Source organism: Gracilinanus agilis, chromosome 4 (genome assembly GCF_016433145.1).
Source record: "Gracilinanus agilis isolate LMUSP501 chromosome 4, AgileGrace, whole genome shotgun sequence".
NCBI classification, from domain to species: domain Eukaryota; kingdom Metazoa; phylum Chordata; class Mammalia; order Didelphimorphia; family Didelphidae; genus Gracilinanus; species Gracilinanus agilis.
This window is the reverse complement of record NC_058133.1, coordinates 506946145-506964972: the sequence shown is the minus strand read 5'-3', so window position 1 is coordinate 506964972 and position 18828 is coordinate 506946145. Positions and strand designations below refer to the sequence as shown.

The 18828-nt window shown below is 35.6% G+C and overlaps 1 protein-coding gene across 1 annotated transcript in view; it reads right to left on the bottom strand.

The window, feature by feature from the left end:
- Positions 1–18828, bottom strand: part of DGKG (diacylglycerol kinase gamma) — a 250772-nt gene that overhangs the window by 132651 nt on the left and 99293 nt on the right. Inside the window, 2 exon segments of the mRNA XM_044675638.1 lie at positions 1146–1219; positions 16553–16571. Coding sequence (XP_044531573.1) covers positions 1146–1219; positions 16553–16571 — 93 coding nt within the window.

Genomic DNA, 18828 nt, shown 5'->3' with positions numbered 1-18828 from the left:
CTAGAGTTTAAGGTTCATAGAAACTCAGTTTAGGAGGGAGAACATGGTGTATGACATCCCAAGAACCTTCCCTTGATTCTAGCTTACTTCTATTTTTTCCCCTCAAGTAGTCCTAAAACTTAGCTCCTGGTGTCTATGCCTCAAACATGACAATTCTATGATCAGCAATGAGAAAATACTTTAGGTTCAATTTCCCAAATATATAAGGAACTAATTCAAATTTACAAAAAAAAAATCAAGCCATTTCCCAATCAATGGTCAAGGGACACGAATAGGCAGTCTTCACATGAAGAAATCAAAACTACCAATAAGCACATGAAAAAGTGTTCTAAATCCCTCCGGATTAGAGAAATGCATCCAAGGATCCCAAAGTTAACCTATGCCCCATTGTGGAACCTGGCACAATTAGGGGTGTGTGTGTGTGTGTGTGTGTGTGTGTGTGTGTGTGTGTGTGTGTGTGTATGTGTGTGGGTGGTTAGCCAGCACTCCTCTGTGTGCAGTTTTGCTGCTTGTTCCCCCTTATCCCATGAAAATCAACTCTCTCTGCCTGCCTTTCAAGTTGTGTTCAGTGGGAGAGCTCCCTCTCTCTATCTTGCTGTTGATTTTTGACTCCTGTCTTTTTGAGACTCTTTTTAAAGATTGGTTTGGAAGGATTGCCTAAGCTGCCATCTTGGCTCCACTCCTGAGAAACTACTTTAAAAGATTAATTTTCTTTCATGCTCTGCCTGGCAACCCCTAAAAATGTGGCTAGATGGATTCTTGCTAATGAGATGGACATTTGGGCTTCCTAAATGTGGAATTTCTCATTCAGGTTGGTCTGGCTAAGATTTCTTCTCTTTTCTGTTTTCTTACTCTTTACATCCTTTACAGCCATGGACCAATCTCTGACTCTACCTGGTCCCAAAAGTATAGCTTCTATTCCAAAAATAGCTTTGCCCAAACTTACAGAACCACCCATCCTTTTCTTCATGAGGTGTCTTAGCTCTTTCTATAGATTTTGGCTAAGAAAGACGTTGCAAGGTAGAGGAGATGGAAAGGTGCCTCTGTAATTCACACTGATATAAGAAGTTTACTAGTAAAGGAAATTTAAAGATGGCTACTTGCCAGGCTTTTCTCTTTTAAGAAAGAACAGTCATAATACATACCTGTTTCCTTGTCTTGCTCCACTATTAGGATTAACAAAAACAAGCAAAGGATGTGTGCCCTTTGGCGGGACAATCTGAAACATATGAGGCAATAAAAAACAATCATAAAATTTTGGAGTTGAAAAGAACTCAGAGATATCTAGATCAACTCATGCCTGAATACAGCATTCCAACAAATGGCCAACCTTTGAGTGTCTAGGAGGAGCTCACTACTTTTTTTTTCTTTTTAAATTTAGAATATTTTTCCATGGTTGCATGATTCATGACCCCCCTTCACCTCCCAATCTTTCCTTCCCCTCCTGGAGCTGACACGCAGTTCCACTGAGTTATACATGTATCATTGTTCAAAACCTATTTCCACGTTATTGATATTTGCAGTAGCGATCTTTTTTCTTTTTTTTTTAAGTTCATTTATTTATTTATTTTTGAGTATTTTCAATGGTTACATGATTCATATTCTTTCCCTCCTCTCCTCCCGACCCTCTCCTATAGCCAACAAGCAATTCCACTGGCTTTTACATGTGCCATTGATCAAGACCTATTTCCATATTATTAATATTTGTATTAGGGTGATCATTTAGAGCAGTGATTCCCAAAGTGGGCGCCACCGTCCCCTGGTGGGTGCTGCAGTGATCCATGGGGGTGGTGATGGCCACACTTTTTTTGGTATTACATTCTATTCTGAGTTCAATAAATAGTTTCATAATTTCCAGGCACTGCCAAGTAATATTTTCTCTGGAAAGGGGGTGGTAGGCCAAAAAAGTTTGGGAACCACTGATTTAGAGTCTATATCCCCAATCATATTCCCCATGAACCATGTGATCAAGCAGTTATTTTTCTTCTGTGTTTCTACTCCCACAGTTCTTTCTCTGGATGTGGATAACGTTCTCATAAGTCCCTCAGAATTGTCCTGGATCATTGCATTGCTGCTAGTAGAGAAGTCCATTACATTCAGTTGTGCCATAATGTATCAGTCTCTGTGTACAATGTTCTCCTGGTTCTGCTCCTTTTGCTCTTTATCAATTCCTTTCCGGTTCACATGAAATTCCTCTAGTTTATTATTTCTTTCAGTACAATAATATTCCATCACTATCAGATACCACAGTTTATTCAGCCATTCCCCAATCAATGGACATCCCCCTCCCATTTTCCAAATTTTTTGCTATTACAAAAAGTGTGGCTATAAATATTTTTGTACATCTTTTTCCTCATTATCTCTTTGGGGTACAAACCCAGCACTGGTATGCTGGATAAAAGGGCAAGCATTCTTTTAAAGCCCTTTGTACATAGTTCCAAATTGCCCTCCAGAATGGTTGGACCAATTTACAACTCCACCAGCAATGTATTAGTGTCCCAATTTTGCCACATCCCCTCCAATGTTTATCACTTTTTTTTGCTGCCATATTGGCTAGTCTGCTAGGTGTAAGGTGGTACCTCAGAATTGTTTTAATTTGCATTTCTCTAACCAGAAGGGATTTAGAACATTTTTTCCTGTGCTTATTGGTAGTTTTGATTTTTTCATGTGAAAACTGCCTATTCATGTCCCTTGACCATTTGTTGATTGGGAAATGGCTTGAATTTTTTTGAAAATTTGAATTAGTTCCTTACATATTTGGGAAATTAAACTTTTGTCAGAGAGTTGTGTTATAAAAAATGTTCTCCCAGTTTGCTTCTTTCTCCCCCCGCCCCCTTTTTTTTTTGGTTCTCCTTTTTCAGTTGACCTATTTCTTCTTACAACACTTTAATTTCTTCTTGCATCACTTTAATTTCTCTTCCCCACTTTTCCTCTGCCTATCTTAGTTGGTTTTTGAAGTTTTTTTGAGCTCTTCCAGATTCTATGCCCAATCCATATTTTTCTTTTGGACTTTGTGTGTGCTGTTTTGCTGTCCCCTTCTGTATCTGTAACTTGCTCTTTGTCTCCATGAAAATTCTTTAGAGTTAGGTGCTTTTTTGTTATTTGCTCATTTTTCCTATCTATTTATAGGTAGACTCTGTTTTCTGGGAAGTTGAGGTACCCTCTTAAACTTTCATCCTTCCTTGATGCTATTTTCATCTTATTTTCTGGGTTGTTATTAGTTTACCAGATGGTCCAAGGGCCAAGAGCTCTGAGAGTTCCCTCCCCCTGCTCATTCAATTGATCCTTGAGATGAAGATAGCTTAAAGACTTTCCTTGGGCTTGGGTGTAAGCTTTTGATCTCAGTCTAAATATGATCAATCACTGTGGCTGATCAAATTCTAGCCCAGGGTTAGGCTCAAGTTTTTGGTCACAAGGTGTTCTTGATTCAGGCAGACACACCCTTGAATGCCCTGTCCTGGAGCTCCACCCTAACTTTTAGGCAAAAATATATGGTGGGGCTTCCCTTGAGAACTGTGTCCTGACCCTAAACTGTGGATTATGTCCTCATCCCAAACCCAGACTGGGATTCCTGGCTTTGCTCTGGGTCCAAATGGATCAGTCCCCTTCGGCCTGGATTACCCTGGGCTGGGACTCTGGACTTCTCCACAGGTTTGAAATTTCAAGGGGTATGAGTTGTCTTGGATGACTATTTGCCAAGGCAGGATCTCATGGTCTGACTGTTAGCTAGGGCTTAAGTTTGGACCTGTGACAGCAGATGTAGGGTGGGGTTGAGGTGAGGAGGTGGGGGTTTGCTTTTGGCTTACTCTTCACTCCCTGCTATAGCCTCCTTCTAGCTCTGCTCCCCTCTTATCTCAGTTCCCCAGATGGTCTCTGCCTACCTTTTGGGTTTTTCTTTTCTTGAAGGTTGCTTCATTCTGTTTCCTTGTAAGTTCTTTCACTCCTGTATTCATTTTGTGGCAATATTTTAATCTTGCTTGGAGAGGATTTTCACTGTGAAACAGTGCTTCTGCTCTAGTTATTCCTCCATCTTGGCTCTACCCCTGGAAGTTCCCTGAGCTCACTACTTTCTGAGGCAGTCAATTTCACACTGAGACTCCTCTAATAACTTTTCAGTTTTTAGTGTTGAACTCTTACACAGTATCAAGGGCAATGGTGGTGGGAATGGACACAGGGCTGGTGGCCTGGGAGAAGGATCTGTTATTTCCAGGTTATTCCACATTTATTGGACTGTCAATTGAAGTGGGAGGGTAGCTAGTTATGATGGTAAGTGGAGATAGCTGGAGTGGCAGTCCCTTTCTCCACAAAGGTGGCTTCCCTGGATGATGGCTGTGGGGCCTGAACTAGGTGCAGGGTCGCTTGCCTGGATGTTATTCATGAGCCTCTGAGTACTGGGTTCTGAGCCATCTCCACCAAGGTGTGAGGGGAGATGGTGATGATGGTTTAATCTTTCTGGCATATCCCACCTCTGTCTCTTTTTGATGGCCTCTCATCTTTCTTAGCTGACTTTTCCTATAGGATTTTTAACAGTATTATATTCTTTATTTTAAAAAAAATTATTAATTTTTTATTCAGCCCCTCCATCTCTTCCATACTCCATAGAAGGTACAGAATATGTAGATTGTATTTTTTATGTTTCTATTTCTCAGTTCATTCTTTGGAGATGAACATTTAAAAGTTATTTTTCAAATGTTAGATATGTAGTTGTATGTAATGTTCTTTTGGTTCTACACATTTCACCCTTCATGATCTCATGCAGTTCTTTCCAAGTTAAAAAAAAATAATCTGCTTGTTGTTTCTTATGGTGCAGTAGCATTCCATCACAATCATATATCACAATTTTTTTTTAGCTATTCCCCAATTGATGAATATCCCCTCAATTTCCAGTTCTTTGCCATCACAGAGATTTGCCCTAAATATTTTGGAACATACAGTCTTTTCCTTTTGCTCTGATCTCCTTGGGGAAATAGACCCAGCCGTACTATTGCTGGGACTAAGGATATATCCAGTGTTATAGCTCTCTGGGTGTAATTCTAAATTGCTCTCCAAAATGGTTGGATCAGTTCACAATTTCGCCAACAGTGTCTTAATGTACCCACTTCCCCATATCCCTTCTTTCTGATGGATGATAGCTCAGAATTATTTTCATTTGCATTTCCCTAAAATATGATTTAGAGCATTTTTTCATGTACCTATATATGACTTTTATTTCTTTATCTGAAAAGTGTTCATATCTTTTGTCCATTTATCATCTGGGGGATAACTTTTATTCCCATAATTTGAGAAATTTCTCATATTTTAGACATGAGTCCTCTATCTGAGAGATTGTCTATGAATGTCTCCCTGTGGGTGCTCCCCCTCCCTCAGTTTTCTGCTTTCCTTCTAATCTTGGCAACATTTATTTGTATAAACCCTTTTCAGTTTATTGCACTCAAAATTATCCATTTTACATCTCATGCTCTCCATCACTTATTTACTCATAAATTTTTCTTCTATCCATAAAGCTTATAGGCAATATATTTCCTGTTTTTCTAATTTGACTGTATCTCCTTTTATGTCTAAATCATGTATCCATTTTGATCTTAGCTTAGTGAATGGTGTAATGTATTGGTCTGTACCTAGTTTCTGCCAAACGGCTTTCTGGTTGTCCTAGTAGTTTTTTTTTTTGTTTTTTTTTGTTTTTGTTTTTTATCAAATAGTGGTTTTTTTTATCCCAATAGACTGGATCTATATTTTTGTCAAATACTATGTTACTATAACCTTTTACTACTGTTGTCATATGTCTCTATAGAATTTTAATACATGGGATACAAGCTGTCCTTTCTCTGAATTTTTGAAACCAAATCCTTAGGCATGTACTGGGTTATGTCTGTCTTTCTTGTTCTCCAACATATGTGGAACTCATTACCTTTTCAAAAGTTTCCTACTTTTTCTTTGTTACTGGCCAAGATCAGTTACAGAACTGCAGTTCCATTATTCAATTTCTCTTTTTGAATAATGAAATTATTGGGGAAAAGTCTACTTTCATGGCTCCTCACTGCCACTTTCAGATAGCCCCTTTGAGACTATCATCCAGAAATCTTTTTCTCCCCTAGTGTTCACTCTATTCATCCAACTACATTCTACAATCCAGATTCTGGTTGCAACCATTAACTGGCCAGTTTCCTCTGCTGGGTCACCATTTATCTGCTAATTATCAATTGTGTATATCTCCCAAGGCTCTTAGGTCTTCTAATTTCTCTTTATACACTAGCTATCTTATTAGTTCCCATGAATTCCATTCTTATCTCAATGACAATGTTTCCCCAGTACAAATATGTACACAGGTACATATGGATATATGTTGTATATACCTACCCTATCATCTTTCTTAAACTTCACTCATTCCTATATCACCAGCTACCTGTTAGACATCTCTACTGGGATATCACTTTAGTATCTTAAACTTGCTATGTTTGAAATTAAATTTCCCCACTCTAATAATCCATCTTCCTACTTTTTGTTCAACTTCAGGCAAGATCATGACCTAGGATGAGGAGGTGGTTATTTTGAGGGATGAAGATATATATATGTGGCTTATAAAGTTTTCTTTTTACTTCCCATAACACATTTTCTTATGTAGCCCTTTTCTCATCCTTCTCTTTTTTAAAATGAACCTTTCCTGTTTTAATTTTCTCATTGTGGAAGTGCTTGGGAGTGCTAGTTACTGGTTAACTCAACTTTGGCAATAGCTTTCTTGCTCTTGACAGAGACAAAGTAAGAGTGATATGGGTGGGAAAACTGCTCTGATTCATGTGATTAATAGGCATGGCAGGCTGGTACATTCTTTAAGCTTATTTTCAAGGATTTGTTAACTGCCATCCTATAAACGAATACCATGGGAAATGTGAGAGACACAGGAAGAGGAAACCGAGGTCCCTTACTATTTTTGGTTGACCTGCATTTAGGAACCAAATCCTACAATGTTGTATCCAGGAGACTTTGGAGAATTAACTCTGGCTATTGTGCCTTTCCCAGGCTTTTGTGAACTCATGAAACCTGGCTGTTGCTCCTCCTCTTCCAAAAGGTTATTTAACCATTTCTTCTTCTATATATCATGTTGGAAATTGTTCTGAGTGGCTTCCTAGATTATAATCTCACTGCACTGATTAAAGATCCATTATTATTACTCCTTTGGTAGTTACATTTTTTTTTCCAGATTGACAGAATAAATGGCAAATAAAAAAATCCAGGCAAATTCTTATACCTGTAATCCAAATCCATCCATTACTGTGGAGTTGGTTCTCTCAGTTTTCATGAAAGAATCCCTTGACAGATAGCAGAGAGTGGATCCACTGTCCAGTTCTATAACCTTGGAGAACAGGGGAGAAAAAAGGCCAACCATATCTTAGACCAAAGATGGCTAATACAGAGAGTGAGCAAAAACAAGGAAACATCCTATGCTGTCTTAAGGAACTTTCCAAAAGTGAGGTCTTTAGCCTAAATAAATTTATTTCACAGACCTCTCCCACTGCAAGCTCTTATCTCAATTTGCAGGCATTGACTGTAGTCCATGTGAAGTAGAGATCGATGAAAAACAAGAGAAAAAGATATCACCAGGGAGAATGCAAGATTCTTGAGGTCAGCTTTTGTCCCTTTATCCCCAAGTTCTTTATTCTTCTATTCCCTGTAGAATATAAACTTCTTGCAGGTAGGCATTATCTCAATTTTTAAAATTTGTAGCCTCAAAGTATAGCACAGTATCTGGTATATAATAGACACTTAAAAATTACATTTGTCACATTAAAATATCCAGTTAACTCTCTCCCTCCTTTTCCACTCCCCACTATAGAAGGCATCATTTGACAAATATATATATATATACCTATGTCTTACTTATTTCTATTTATCAATTCTTTCTCTGGAGATGGACACACACAAATCATTCCTTAAACAATATTTTTGCTGCTGTATATAATGTTCTCTTGGTTCTCCTCATTTCAATTTTCATAATTTCATGTAGGTTTTCCCAATTTAAAAAATTGACCTGCTCATCTTTTCTTACAGTGTAGTAGTACTCCATCACAATCATATGCCACAACTTGTTTAGGCATTCCCTAATTTATGGACATTCCTTCAATTTCCAATTCCTTGCCACCATGAAGAGAGCTGCTATGAATATTTTAGAACATATAGGTGTTTTTATTTTCTTTTTTCCTGGTCACCTTAGGAAATAAATCCAATAGTGGTCTTGCTGGGTCTAAAGGTATATACAATTTTATAACTCTTTGGGCTTAATTCCAGATTTCTTTCCAAAATGGTTGGATTAGTTTACAATTCCACCAACACTGTATTAGTGTTCCCATTTTTCCACATTCCCTCCAACATTGCTTTTTTGCCCTGATAGATGCGAGATATCTCAGAATTGTTTTGATTTGCATTTCTCTAATCAATAATGATTTAGAGAAATTTTTCATATAGTTATCTAGCTTTGATTTCTTTATCAAAATTCTGTCAACTCATATTTTCTGATTGTTTAACAATTGGGGAATGGCTTATATTCTTATATATTTCACAAAGTTCTCGATATATTTATATGTCTTAGATATGATACCTTTATCCAAGAAATGGTCTATAAATCACCCCTGCCCCCACGTCAACTTACTGCTTTCTTTCTAATCTTGGCTTCATTAGTTTTACTTGCACAAAACCTTTTTAGTTTAATGTATTCAAAATCATCCATTTTATATTTCACAGTGCTTTCTATCGCGTGTTTACTCATAAATTTTTCTCCTATTCATATATCTGATAGGTAATATGTTCCTGTTCTTCTAATTTGCTTATGATACCTCTTTTTACACCTAGGCAATATATCCATTTTGATCTTATCTCAGTAAACAGTGCAAGATGCTAGTCTATATCTAGTTTTTGCCAGACTGCTTTCCAGTTTTCCTAATAATTTTTACTAAATACTGAATTTTTATCCCCACAACTTGGATCTTGACTTTTGTTGAACAAAATGTTACTATAATTAGTCTCTTACAATTGTTTGTTGTTTGTTCTATTCCACTCTTCTACTTTTTTCTTTCTTAGCCAGACCAGATAGTTTTGATAATAACTTCTTTGTAGTATAGTTTTAAATCTGGTACTGGTAGACTTCCTTCTTTTATATTTTTCATTAATTTCTTTATATTCTTGACATTTTGTTTTTCCATGTGAATTTTATTATTTTTTCTAGTTCAATAAAATAATTTTTTGGTAATTTAATTGAAATGGCATTGATTAAGTAGATTAGTTTAGGTAGGAGTGTCATATTGACTTTGCCCAATATTATAAGGAAGGGAGGTTAAAAAAACAGACAAAAAAACCAAAACCTAAAAAGCAGCCACTCTCCCCAGGTACCTCCAGAGAGAGCCAGCCAACCCCTTTACTTTCAATCTAACCCCCTCCTTCAGCATTCCAGAATCTTTCCTTCTGAATCTGTCTCCTGCAGACCATCCTTTCTTGCTGTACCCCTCTCTTCCTTACAACACCACCCATGAACAATGAATATTTCTTCAATGATTTAAATCTGACTTTGTATAAAAAGTGTTTTATAATTATGTTCACATAGTTCTGGGTTTATTTTGCTAGGTATACTCCTAGATGTTTTATTCTAGCTATTGTTATTTTAAATGGACTATTTCTTACTATATTCTTAAAGGACATTATTGGTGATATATAGAATAATAAATATATAGAAATTCTGATGATTTATGTAGGTTTAGATACTTTACTAAAGTCATTAATGGTTTAATCTAATTTTTAGTTGAATATTTAGGATTTTATATATGTGTATTTATATATATATCATTATATAATCTATGAAAAGAGATAGCCATTTCCTCATTGCCTATTCTGATTCCTTCAATTTTTCTTCTCTTAAAGCTATTGCTAACATTTCTAACACAATACTAAATAGTATTGGTAATAATATGCATCCTTGTTGCACTCTTGATCTTACAAGGAAAGATTCTAACTTATTATCAATCACAAGTAATATTTGCTAATGGTTTTAAGCACATATTTCTTATTAATTTAGAGAAAAATCCACTTATATCTATAATTTCAATTGTGTTGTATTTTCTCAAAAGCCTTTTCTGCATCTCTTGATGTAATCATGATTTTTCTTTTATAATGTAAGCAATTATGTCAATAGTTTTCTTTATATTAAACCATTCCTGCATACCTTTTATAAATCCTGTTACATATTGTTATGATGTCCTGGCCAATATTTTATTTAGGATTTTTGCTTCTACATTCATTAATGAAATTGGCTTATAATTTTCTTTCTCTGTTTTTGCTTTTCTTAATTAAGATATCAGCACCATATTTGTTTTACAAAAGGAATTTGGCAGGGCTCCTTCTTTGCCAATTGTTCTTAAAAAGGTTATTTAGTACTGGAATTAGATGATCTTTAAATGTTTGGTAAAATCCACTTGTAATCTATCTAGTCCTGATGAAAGTTCATTTGTGTCCTGTTTGATGTTTTTTTCCTCCTGAAATAGGTTTATTTAGATATTCTCTGTCTTCCTCTGATAGTCTAGGCAGTTTATGTTTCTATAAGTATTTTTCCATTTCACTTAAATTATTAAATTTGTTGACATATAATTGGGCATAATAATGCCTAATAATTGCTTTGATTTCATTTTTGATGCTAAAGATTTTGTTATCTTCCTTCTTTTTAAAATCATTTTAACCAGTGGTTTATTTTGTTGGGTTTTTACAAAAACAAGTCTTAGTCTTATTTATTCATTCAATGGTTTTATTACATTCAATTTTGCTAATCTCACCTTTATTAGGATTTACAATTTGGCATTTAATTGGGGATTTTTAATTTGTCCTTTTTCTAGTTTTTAAAAACAATTGTATACCCAATTCATTAATCTATTCTTTCTCTGTTTTATTGATATGAGCATTTAGAGAAAAAATTTCCTTTAACAAATGCTTTTGCTATAAATTTTGGTATATTATCTCATAATTTTCTTTAATAAAATTATTTATTATTTTTATGATTTGTTTCTTAATCCACTCGTTCTTTAAAATTGAATTATGAAATCTCCAATTCCTTTTTATTCTGTATTTCCCTGGCCTCTTATTAAATGTAAATATAATTTTTATTGCCTTATGATCTGAGAACATATTTAATATTTTTGCTTTTCTGAATTGAAGTACAAAGTTTTTGTGTCTTAATCAATTTTTGTAAAGGAACCATGTACTGCTTAGAAAAATATATATTCTTTTCTATTCCTGTTCAGTTCTCTCCATATAGCTATCATCTCTATGATTTAATTCATATCCTTGACTTCTTATTTTTTTTGGGTTAGATTTATCTAGTTCTGAGAGGGGAAGATTAAAATCTCCAAATATTATAGTTTTGTTTTCTATTCCCATCTATTAGTCCTTTAAAAATGTGGATGCTATAACATTTGGTGCAGGAAATGCTTTATTATTTGTCTATAGTACCTTTTAACATAATGTAGTTTCTCTGTTTATCTCTTTTAATTAAATATATTTTAGCTTTAACTTTGTATGAGATCATTTTTTGCTATTCCTGCTTTTTTTCTCAGTTGAAGTATAATACATTTTATCTATTCCTTTAATTTTACTTTATGTGTGCCTCTCATTTTAAAAATGTGTTTCTTGTAAGCAACATGTTGTTGGGTTTTGGATTTTGATCCATTCTGATATGTTTCCTTTTTAAGGGTAAATTCTTCCCATTCATATTCAAACTTGTAATGATTAATTTAATATTTTCCTCTGTTCTATTTTTCCTCAGCTTTTCCTTCTTTGCCTCTCTTTTTTTCATATTCCTCCTCAGAAATCTAATTTTCTATTAACTACTACCTCCTTAATTCCTACCTCTTCTTCAGTCGTCCCTCCTTTATTTTCTCACCCACCCTTTAAAAGTTCCCTCCATTGTCTCTTCCTCTTACCCTCCTAGTTGTTAATCTATTTACCCTCTTAAGGATCCTTCTCTTATTCCCTTCTTCCTCTTATTTCTTAATGTAAATGTCCTCTATTACTTCCTCCCTTATCTTATCCCCCTGCCCTCTTTTTTTCTTAATCTATATGGCCTGCTAAGATTCCCTCTCTTAATCTTTAACCCTTGCCCTTCTATCTGCTTATAAATTAAGAAAAAAATTATCCTTCTCTATATATGTATTAATTCCTTTTTTAATTGGATCTACCGAGAATAAAGTTTTAGTATTACTAGTCTTTCATCCTCTCCTTTCCTTTATCCTTTTATTCAAGTCTTAAAAAAAAAAAACCTCTTACATCTTAGAATCAACACTGTATCAATATACAGTTCTAAGGCAGAAGACTGGAAGGGTTAGGCAATGGGAGTTAAGTGACTTGCACAGGGTCACACAAATAGGAAATGTCTGAAGTTGGTCAGATTTGAACACAGGACCTCCTGTCTCTAGGCCATTATGTATATTTTAAAATGAAATTATTCCATTTTATTCCCTCCCCATCCAAGTTTATTTCATTTTTTTACTTTATATTCAAGTTGACCTTGAAGCTTCTATTTATATGTTCCTTCAGACTAGTCAATTAATGATATCATACATATAGTTTAAATATACCATTTTCCCATATGAGAAGTAAACAATTTGACTTTATTAAATCCTGTATAATTGGTCTTGTATGTTATCCTCTTATGTTTATTCTCATTCTTGTAGGTCAAATTTTCTATTCATCTCAGGTCTTTTCTTCAAGTATACTTGAAATCTTTTATTTTGTTAAATGACCTTTTCCTCCCTTGCATGATAATACTCAGCTCAGCTGGGCGAATTATTCTTAGTTGTTAACCCAGCTCCTTTGCTTTTCAAAATGTTATTATTCCAAGCCCTTTGTTGTTTTAATATAGAAGCTGCTTACTCTTGTGTCATCCTGATTGTTGCTCTATAGTATTTAGAATCTTTCTAGTTGCAAAACTTAGCTATAATGTTCCTGTGTGTTTTCTTGTTGGGATCTCTTACAGGTAGTAATCAATTAATTCTTTCAATTTCTAGTTTATCTTCTATTTCCAAAACTTCAGGACAATTTTCTTTAATAATTTCTTGAAGAATAATGTTTAAACTTTTTTTAAAAAATCACAACTTTCTGGTAGTCCAAGAATTATCATACTGTCTCTTCTCAAGCTGTTTTCCAGGTCACTTGCTTTTGTAATAAGATGTTTCATATTATCTTCTATTTTTTCATTTAATTTTATTATGTTTTATTGTCTTAAGATTTTATCAGCTTCCTCTTGTTCAATTATAATTTTTAATGAATTATTTTTTGGTGAGTTTTTGGATATCTTTTTCCATTTGGTTGGCCTTTCCTCCCCCACAATTTTCTTATATTGCTCTTATTTTTTTTCTCCCTAATTTTTTCCTCAACCTCTATCATTTGGTTTTTAAACTTTTTAAAAAGCTCTTCCAAGCACTGTTTTTGGGCTTGTGTTCATTTGACATGTTTATTTCAAGTTTTGGAAGTGGATACTTTAATTTCACTGTCTTCTGAATTTGAATTCTGATCTCCTTTATTTCCAAAATAAAGTGCTTTCTCTTTTGCTTACTCATTTAAAATTTAAAAAAAAATTTTAGTGACCTATTTATTAATTGTAAATTTTTTTCTGGTGTCAGGTTCTTTTCCCTGTATGTTTATGTTAATGTCTCAGGGTTTAGTTCTTGTTGTTGTTATTTCCTGACCTTTTTGGGGGTCTTTGACCCCTTGGCTCTTCTAATTTCTATATAACAGGATCCCCAACAACGCCTTCACTTTCAATGTTTTTACCCACTGTGGTTTCTCCAGAGGCTGTAAATACCTTCTTATGCCTTTTTCCTGGAGCTGCAATCAGAAACACCATTTTCCCAGGGTTCTTGACTCCCTCTAATTACATTCACTTGTGTGTATTAATTCTTCTTCTTCTTTTGCCACACCTTGATACCAATATTTATTCAAGTGCACTTAGGCCCCACAATCTTCTCCCAGTCAGCTCCCTAATCCCAGTATGTTCAGTTGGTTGAAGGGGCTGAAACTGAGGTCGTGGCCTACACAGCTGCCTCCAGGCCCTGCTTCTGCTTATTTGGTCTTCAAACCACCACCCAAAGCCCTCCTAGCTTCTTCCTGAGTTGTTTCTCCCCAAACTTAACTATTTTTGCTGCTTTAAAGTTCACTCAGAGTCACAATTTTTAATTATTTGTGAGGGAATTTGGAGAGTGAGGTTGTCTCCATCCTATTCTGCCATCTTCCTGGAATGCAACCCCACCCCACCCCAATAGGCATTTAATAAAAGCTTATCAATTGACATTGCCAGAATCCTTTCAGAGACAAATGCTACCATACTTCACAATTGACCATTGCTTTTTCTATTATGCTAATCACATCTTTGTTCAATAATTAATGGACTCAGTAAATAAAGGATACTTTTGGTTCTTTGGGAAACACATGGGATTTAGGAGATTTGAGTTCCATTTATTTGGCAATCTAATAGTGTTATTAGAACAGGACAAGGTACATTAGCATCCAGGCTTGGAGAATGAATTCCTGAGTGTTGTGTCTAGATATAAGGTAGCCAGTAATGGATCAACCAAGGAAAATGCAGAGCAAGCTACTGTACCGAATTTAACTTCTTGCTTGGTGTCCCGGATTGCAGGGAATTTGTGGAGGAAGTCAAGATTTCTTTGCTGGTTGGTACAGATTCTTTCTCAGATTGTTGTTCTTTCTTTGGGGAAAGAAAAAAAACAGCCATATCTTAATCACCAAGCACTTATTACATATATGTCTGGAACTGGGCTAGGTTATGGGAATTCAAAGAAAAAAAATTAACTAATTCCTGCCCCCAATGAGCTTCCATTCTAATAGAGGAGATGGCATGAACATATATAGTAGCAGTTTGGGACAATTTTCCAAACTGAAGGCCTAGAACTTAAAGAAAGTATAAGGTGGTTTATTTTGGGACACTTCAGTCATCTTTCATCTTAGCTTGTAGATAGTGACCAAAAATAATCCACACTGAGGTAGGAAAGTAGGGGAAAGAAGAGTTCATATGCTAAGAAGTGAAAAGAAGTCTGGGCGATAGGATCATAAACAAATACAGCCTTTAGCTATAAAATGGTTATTTTTGCTCATTATGACCTTCATTTTTTCCATCCCTCAGATCTTTCCCAGGCTTTCACCTTTGTACTGGCTGCAACTTTACTACTTCTGCCTCCTCTTCTTGGTGAGCCAGTTCTGCACCACTCTCTATTTTTGAATCCCTTGTCTTCTTGTCCTATTCATCTCATGTCTTACAACTCTAATTTGGATTATTTCTACCATCCTCTTATTCACATATTGCTAAACAGAGCCAAAAGAAATCACAAAAGTAGTATGACTCTATTACAAATTTTCATTATCTAATCTCACTTGGATCTTCACTATAGCAAAGTAATCATTTTGCTTTCCCAAAATATATTTGCTATATCCCTCTCCACACTGGCTATTCTAAACATTCTTATATTTCCTTAAATTTTTCATGCTACTCCCTCCTCCAACCTCATAACTAAGCATGTTGCCTCACCAAAAAGACCCAAGGCAATTTCAAAGAATTTCCCATTCCAGCCCTCCTCCTCATTTCATAACACTCAGATATCATTCCATTTCTCCTAGTATCTTCACTCCCTTCTCTATAGACAAGGTAGTCCTTCTCCTTGCTGAGGCAAACTTCTCTAAATAAAACCTTTCCCCATTCCCTCCCATCTTTCCCAGAAGACTGACTCTGCTGTCATCCCCATTCTCTTATCTTCGGTCTCAATTTAATGACTACTTCTTTGCTACCTCTAAACATGCTTCTATCTCTGTCATTTTTATGTAGAGCATGCTCAGTGAATACCCATTGTACAGTGATTCACACCTCTCACCAAGAGCATGTAGTAGACACCTATTTATTCATTGTATTGATCTGTTCACTCCCATCATTCCTCTCATTGTTAGGTAGGTCTGGGTTCTCAGAGAAAGTCTACTAATACATGGTTATGTTGAAACTCATGATATACAGGGAAGTCTAGCACCTCTGGTGGAGGACTCGTTGAGTTCTTTTTCTTTAAGAGCTGCTTTCTTTCTTCCTTTGGTATTGTCCTGCCACAAAGTTCTCACCTGTGGCTCCAAGAAGCTGTAGCATGCCCAGTGGCCATTACCTGGTAAAAACGACTAGGTAGATGAGCTAAACCAGGCTGAAAGTAACCAAAAGGTCTGAAGTCCATTGTTGGTGAGTTAATGGGATGTCTACCCCAAGCATGTGAACATTTCCCTCAGTGGGAATGGGTGGATGAGGACAATTTGTTCCAATGGCCACAAAGGTGTCAGGAACCAGCATTCTGGAGGCTTAGAACTTGGTTAGACTTTGAAGAAGCCAAGTTCCTCCATTGCATCCTGAGTCATTGCCAGTCACTTTAACTTGATCTTATCCCTGGACTTTGATGACTCTGGAAGAGAGGCTGAGGATATATTGTATAATTCTCACTCCTTAAATCCAATTTATGTATAAGTCAAAAGGCATCACCTTATACCATTTTATGATTCTACTATCTCATTATTATTATTTTACTCCTACATTGAAGTCCTGGGGCAATGGACAAGGGGCTAAGCAGCAGTTAATGGATACATTGGGACCTGTAGTCACAACCCTGAATGCAGGGGGTCCTGGGTAGAGAGTCTTTTCACTGGGCCAGAGAGACAGTGGTATTTGGCAGCCCCCTGAATGTCTGAGCAGCCTTTTTAGATGACGGCAGTGTTTACCTTCTGGCATGAAGGGGCTAGAAAAAGGTCTCCTAAAAGTTGTCTGCTTCAATCAACCTAACCCTGGCCTACTTACTGCAACAGGTGGGATCAACGTACCTCTGATTTGTCTGTATCTTCGTCTGTGATATCTGATTTTAAATCAGTTGTGGATTTCTTAGCGTCAAGACTGGTTGAAGAGACTGGTCGGGAAAAAATGGTTTTCTTCACCTTTGAAGACAGAAAAGTAAAAGTCAATAACTAGCAACAAACTCAGAAAAGGGATTCCTTCTGCCCCACATTGATCTAGAAAACCCCAAATGAACATTATATATGTTTATTTGTACTTCTGTCAATGGAAGAGCAAAATAATTGAAGTTCTTGGGAAAACAGAAGCAGCTTGAGAGACCTTAACACTACGGATTCTGCCATCTCCAGATGGGCCCAGGTTAAGGATCTGAGGAGTTAACTATCATTTGGGCTTTATCAATGAATTCTGAGATGGGGTTTGGAGATATTACAGAGCACATGAATGAATTAAAAATGGAAGAACTGGCAAACCAACACACCTCTGAGTTGTCTGCATCTTTGCTTATGAAATCTAATTGTAAATTAAATTTTAATTTCTCTTGGTTGAGACCAGGTGCAGAGCTTCTGGAGGCCTTCCTACTACTGAGTTTCTCATTCTTTGAAGAGAGAAAAGAAAAACAGTCAATAACATTAGCAATATACCTGGATGGGGTTTCAATATATTACAAAGTAAGTGAATGAATTAAAAATAGAAGAGTCTTGGTAAACCAACATACCTCTAATTTGTCTGTATCTCTGTCCATGAAATTAATTTTAAATTGAATTTGGGATTCCTTAGTGTTAAAACCAATGGCTTTCTTTTTCTTTGAAGAGAGAAAAGAAAAGGTCAATAACATTAGCCATGAACTCAAATAGAAAGAAATTTCTTCTGCCACATATTGTCAGAAAATTTAAAAAAATGAACATTAAATGTTCTATTTTATTTTTATTAATTTCATAAAAAATTTCCTATTTCGATATGTATGAAAATAGGTATCCAGTGATAACATATGTATAACCCAGTGGAATTGCTTGTCAGCTCTGGAAGGGGTGGTGGTGTGATAATTAGATTAAATATACACTGCCCATCTTTAGATTTAATCACCAAAGGTGAGAAGACCTCCAATTAGATTAAATCTAAAGATGGGCAGTATAGATTTAATCTAATTATCACAGAGGGAATATGGGAGGGAGAGAAAATGAATCATGTAACCATGGAAAAATATTTAAAAATTAAAAAAATTCCCATTTCCATTTTAATCAACAGTGAAAGTGGAGGCCATAGGTTTCAAGCTTGACCATTTTTTCCTTAGATTACACTTAATTTTGATGAAAGATCAGAAACAAAAAGAGATGGCCTATGATATCATAAGGAACTCTATAGTAAGCTCATTGACTGAGAGCTGGAAGGGATCTCAGAGCCCAGTTCTGACATCCCTCATTTTATAAGGAAGGAGGAGACTGAGGTCCAGGAAGCTAAACAAGACATCAGAACTTATTTCTATGGTACCATATTGTGAGTTAAAGAAGGTCTAATGTGGCTCATACAGGGGCTCTGTACTTTGCTTTAATTTGAAGACATACTATGGATCATATATACTGTACACAAACATATTTTACACATACATATATGTTGTATATCAGGTACAAAGTCTTGCTCCAGACCTAAGCCATGAGCAAACACATAGGTGAGCAGGGAATAACTAGCAATGTGGAAAGGTATCTTGATCCCCATATCTCCAGATCTCTGCTACAAGTGGCAAGAAATCTCACCATTGAAATGACATAAAATTGACAGCATGACAAGTAGGGAAAGCCACCAGAGGAGGATAACAAGGATTCCAAGCACATGCAATTATCTTTCTGTTGTCAGAGATGGTTTTCATTGACCCCTTTTCTTTTCTTTTTTTCTTTTCTTTTCTTTTCTTTTCTTTTCTTTTCTTTTCTTTTCTTTTCTTTTCTTTTCTTTTCTTTTCTTTTCTTTTCTTTTCT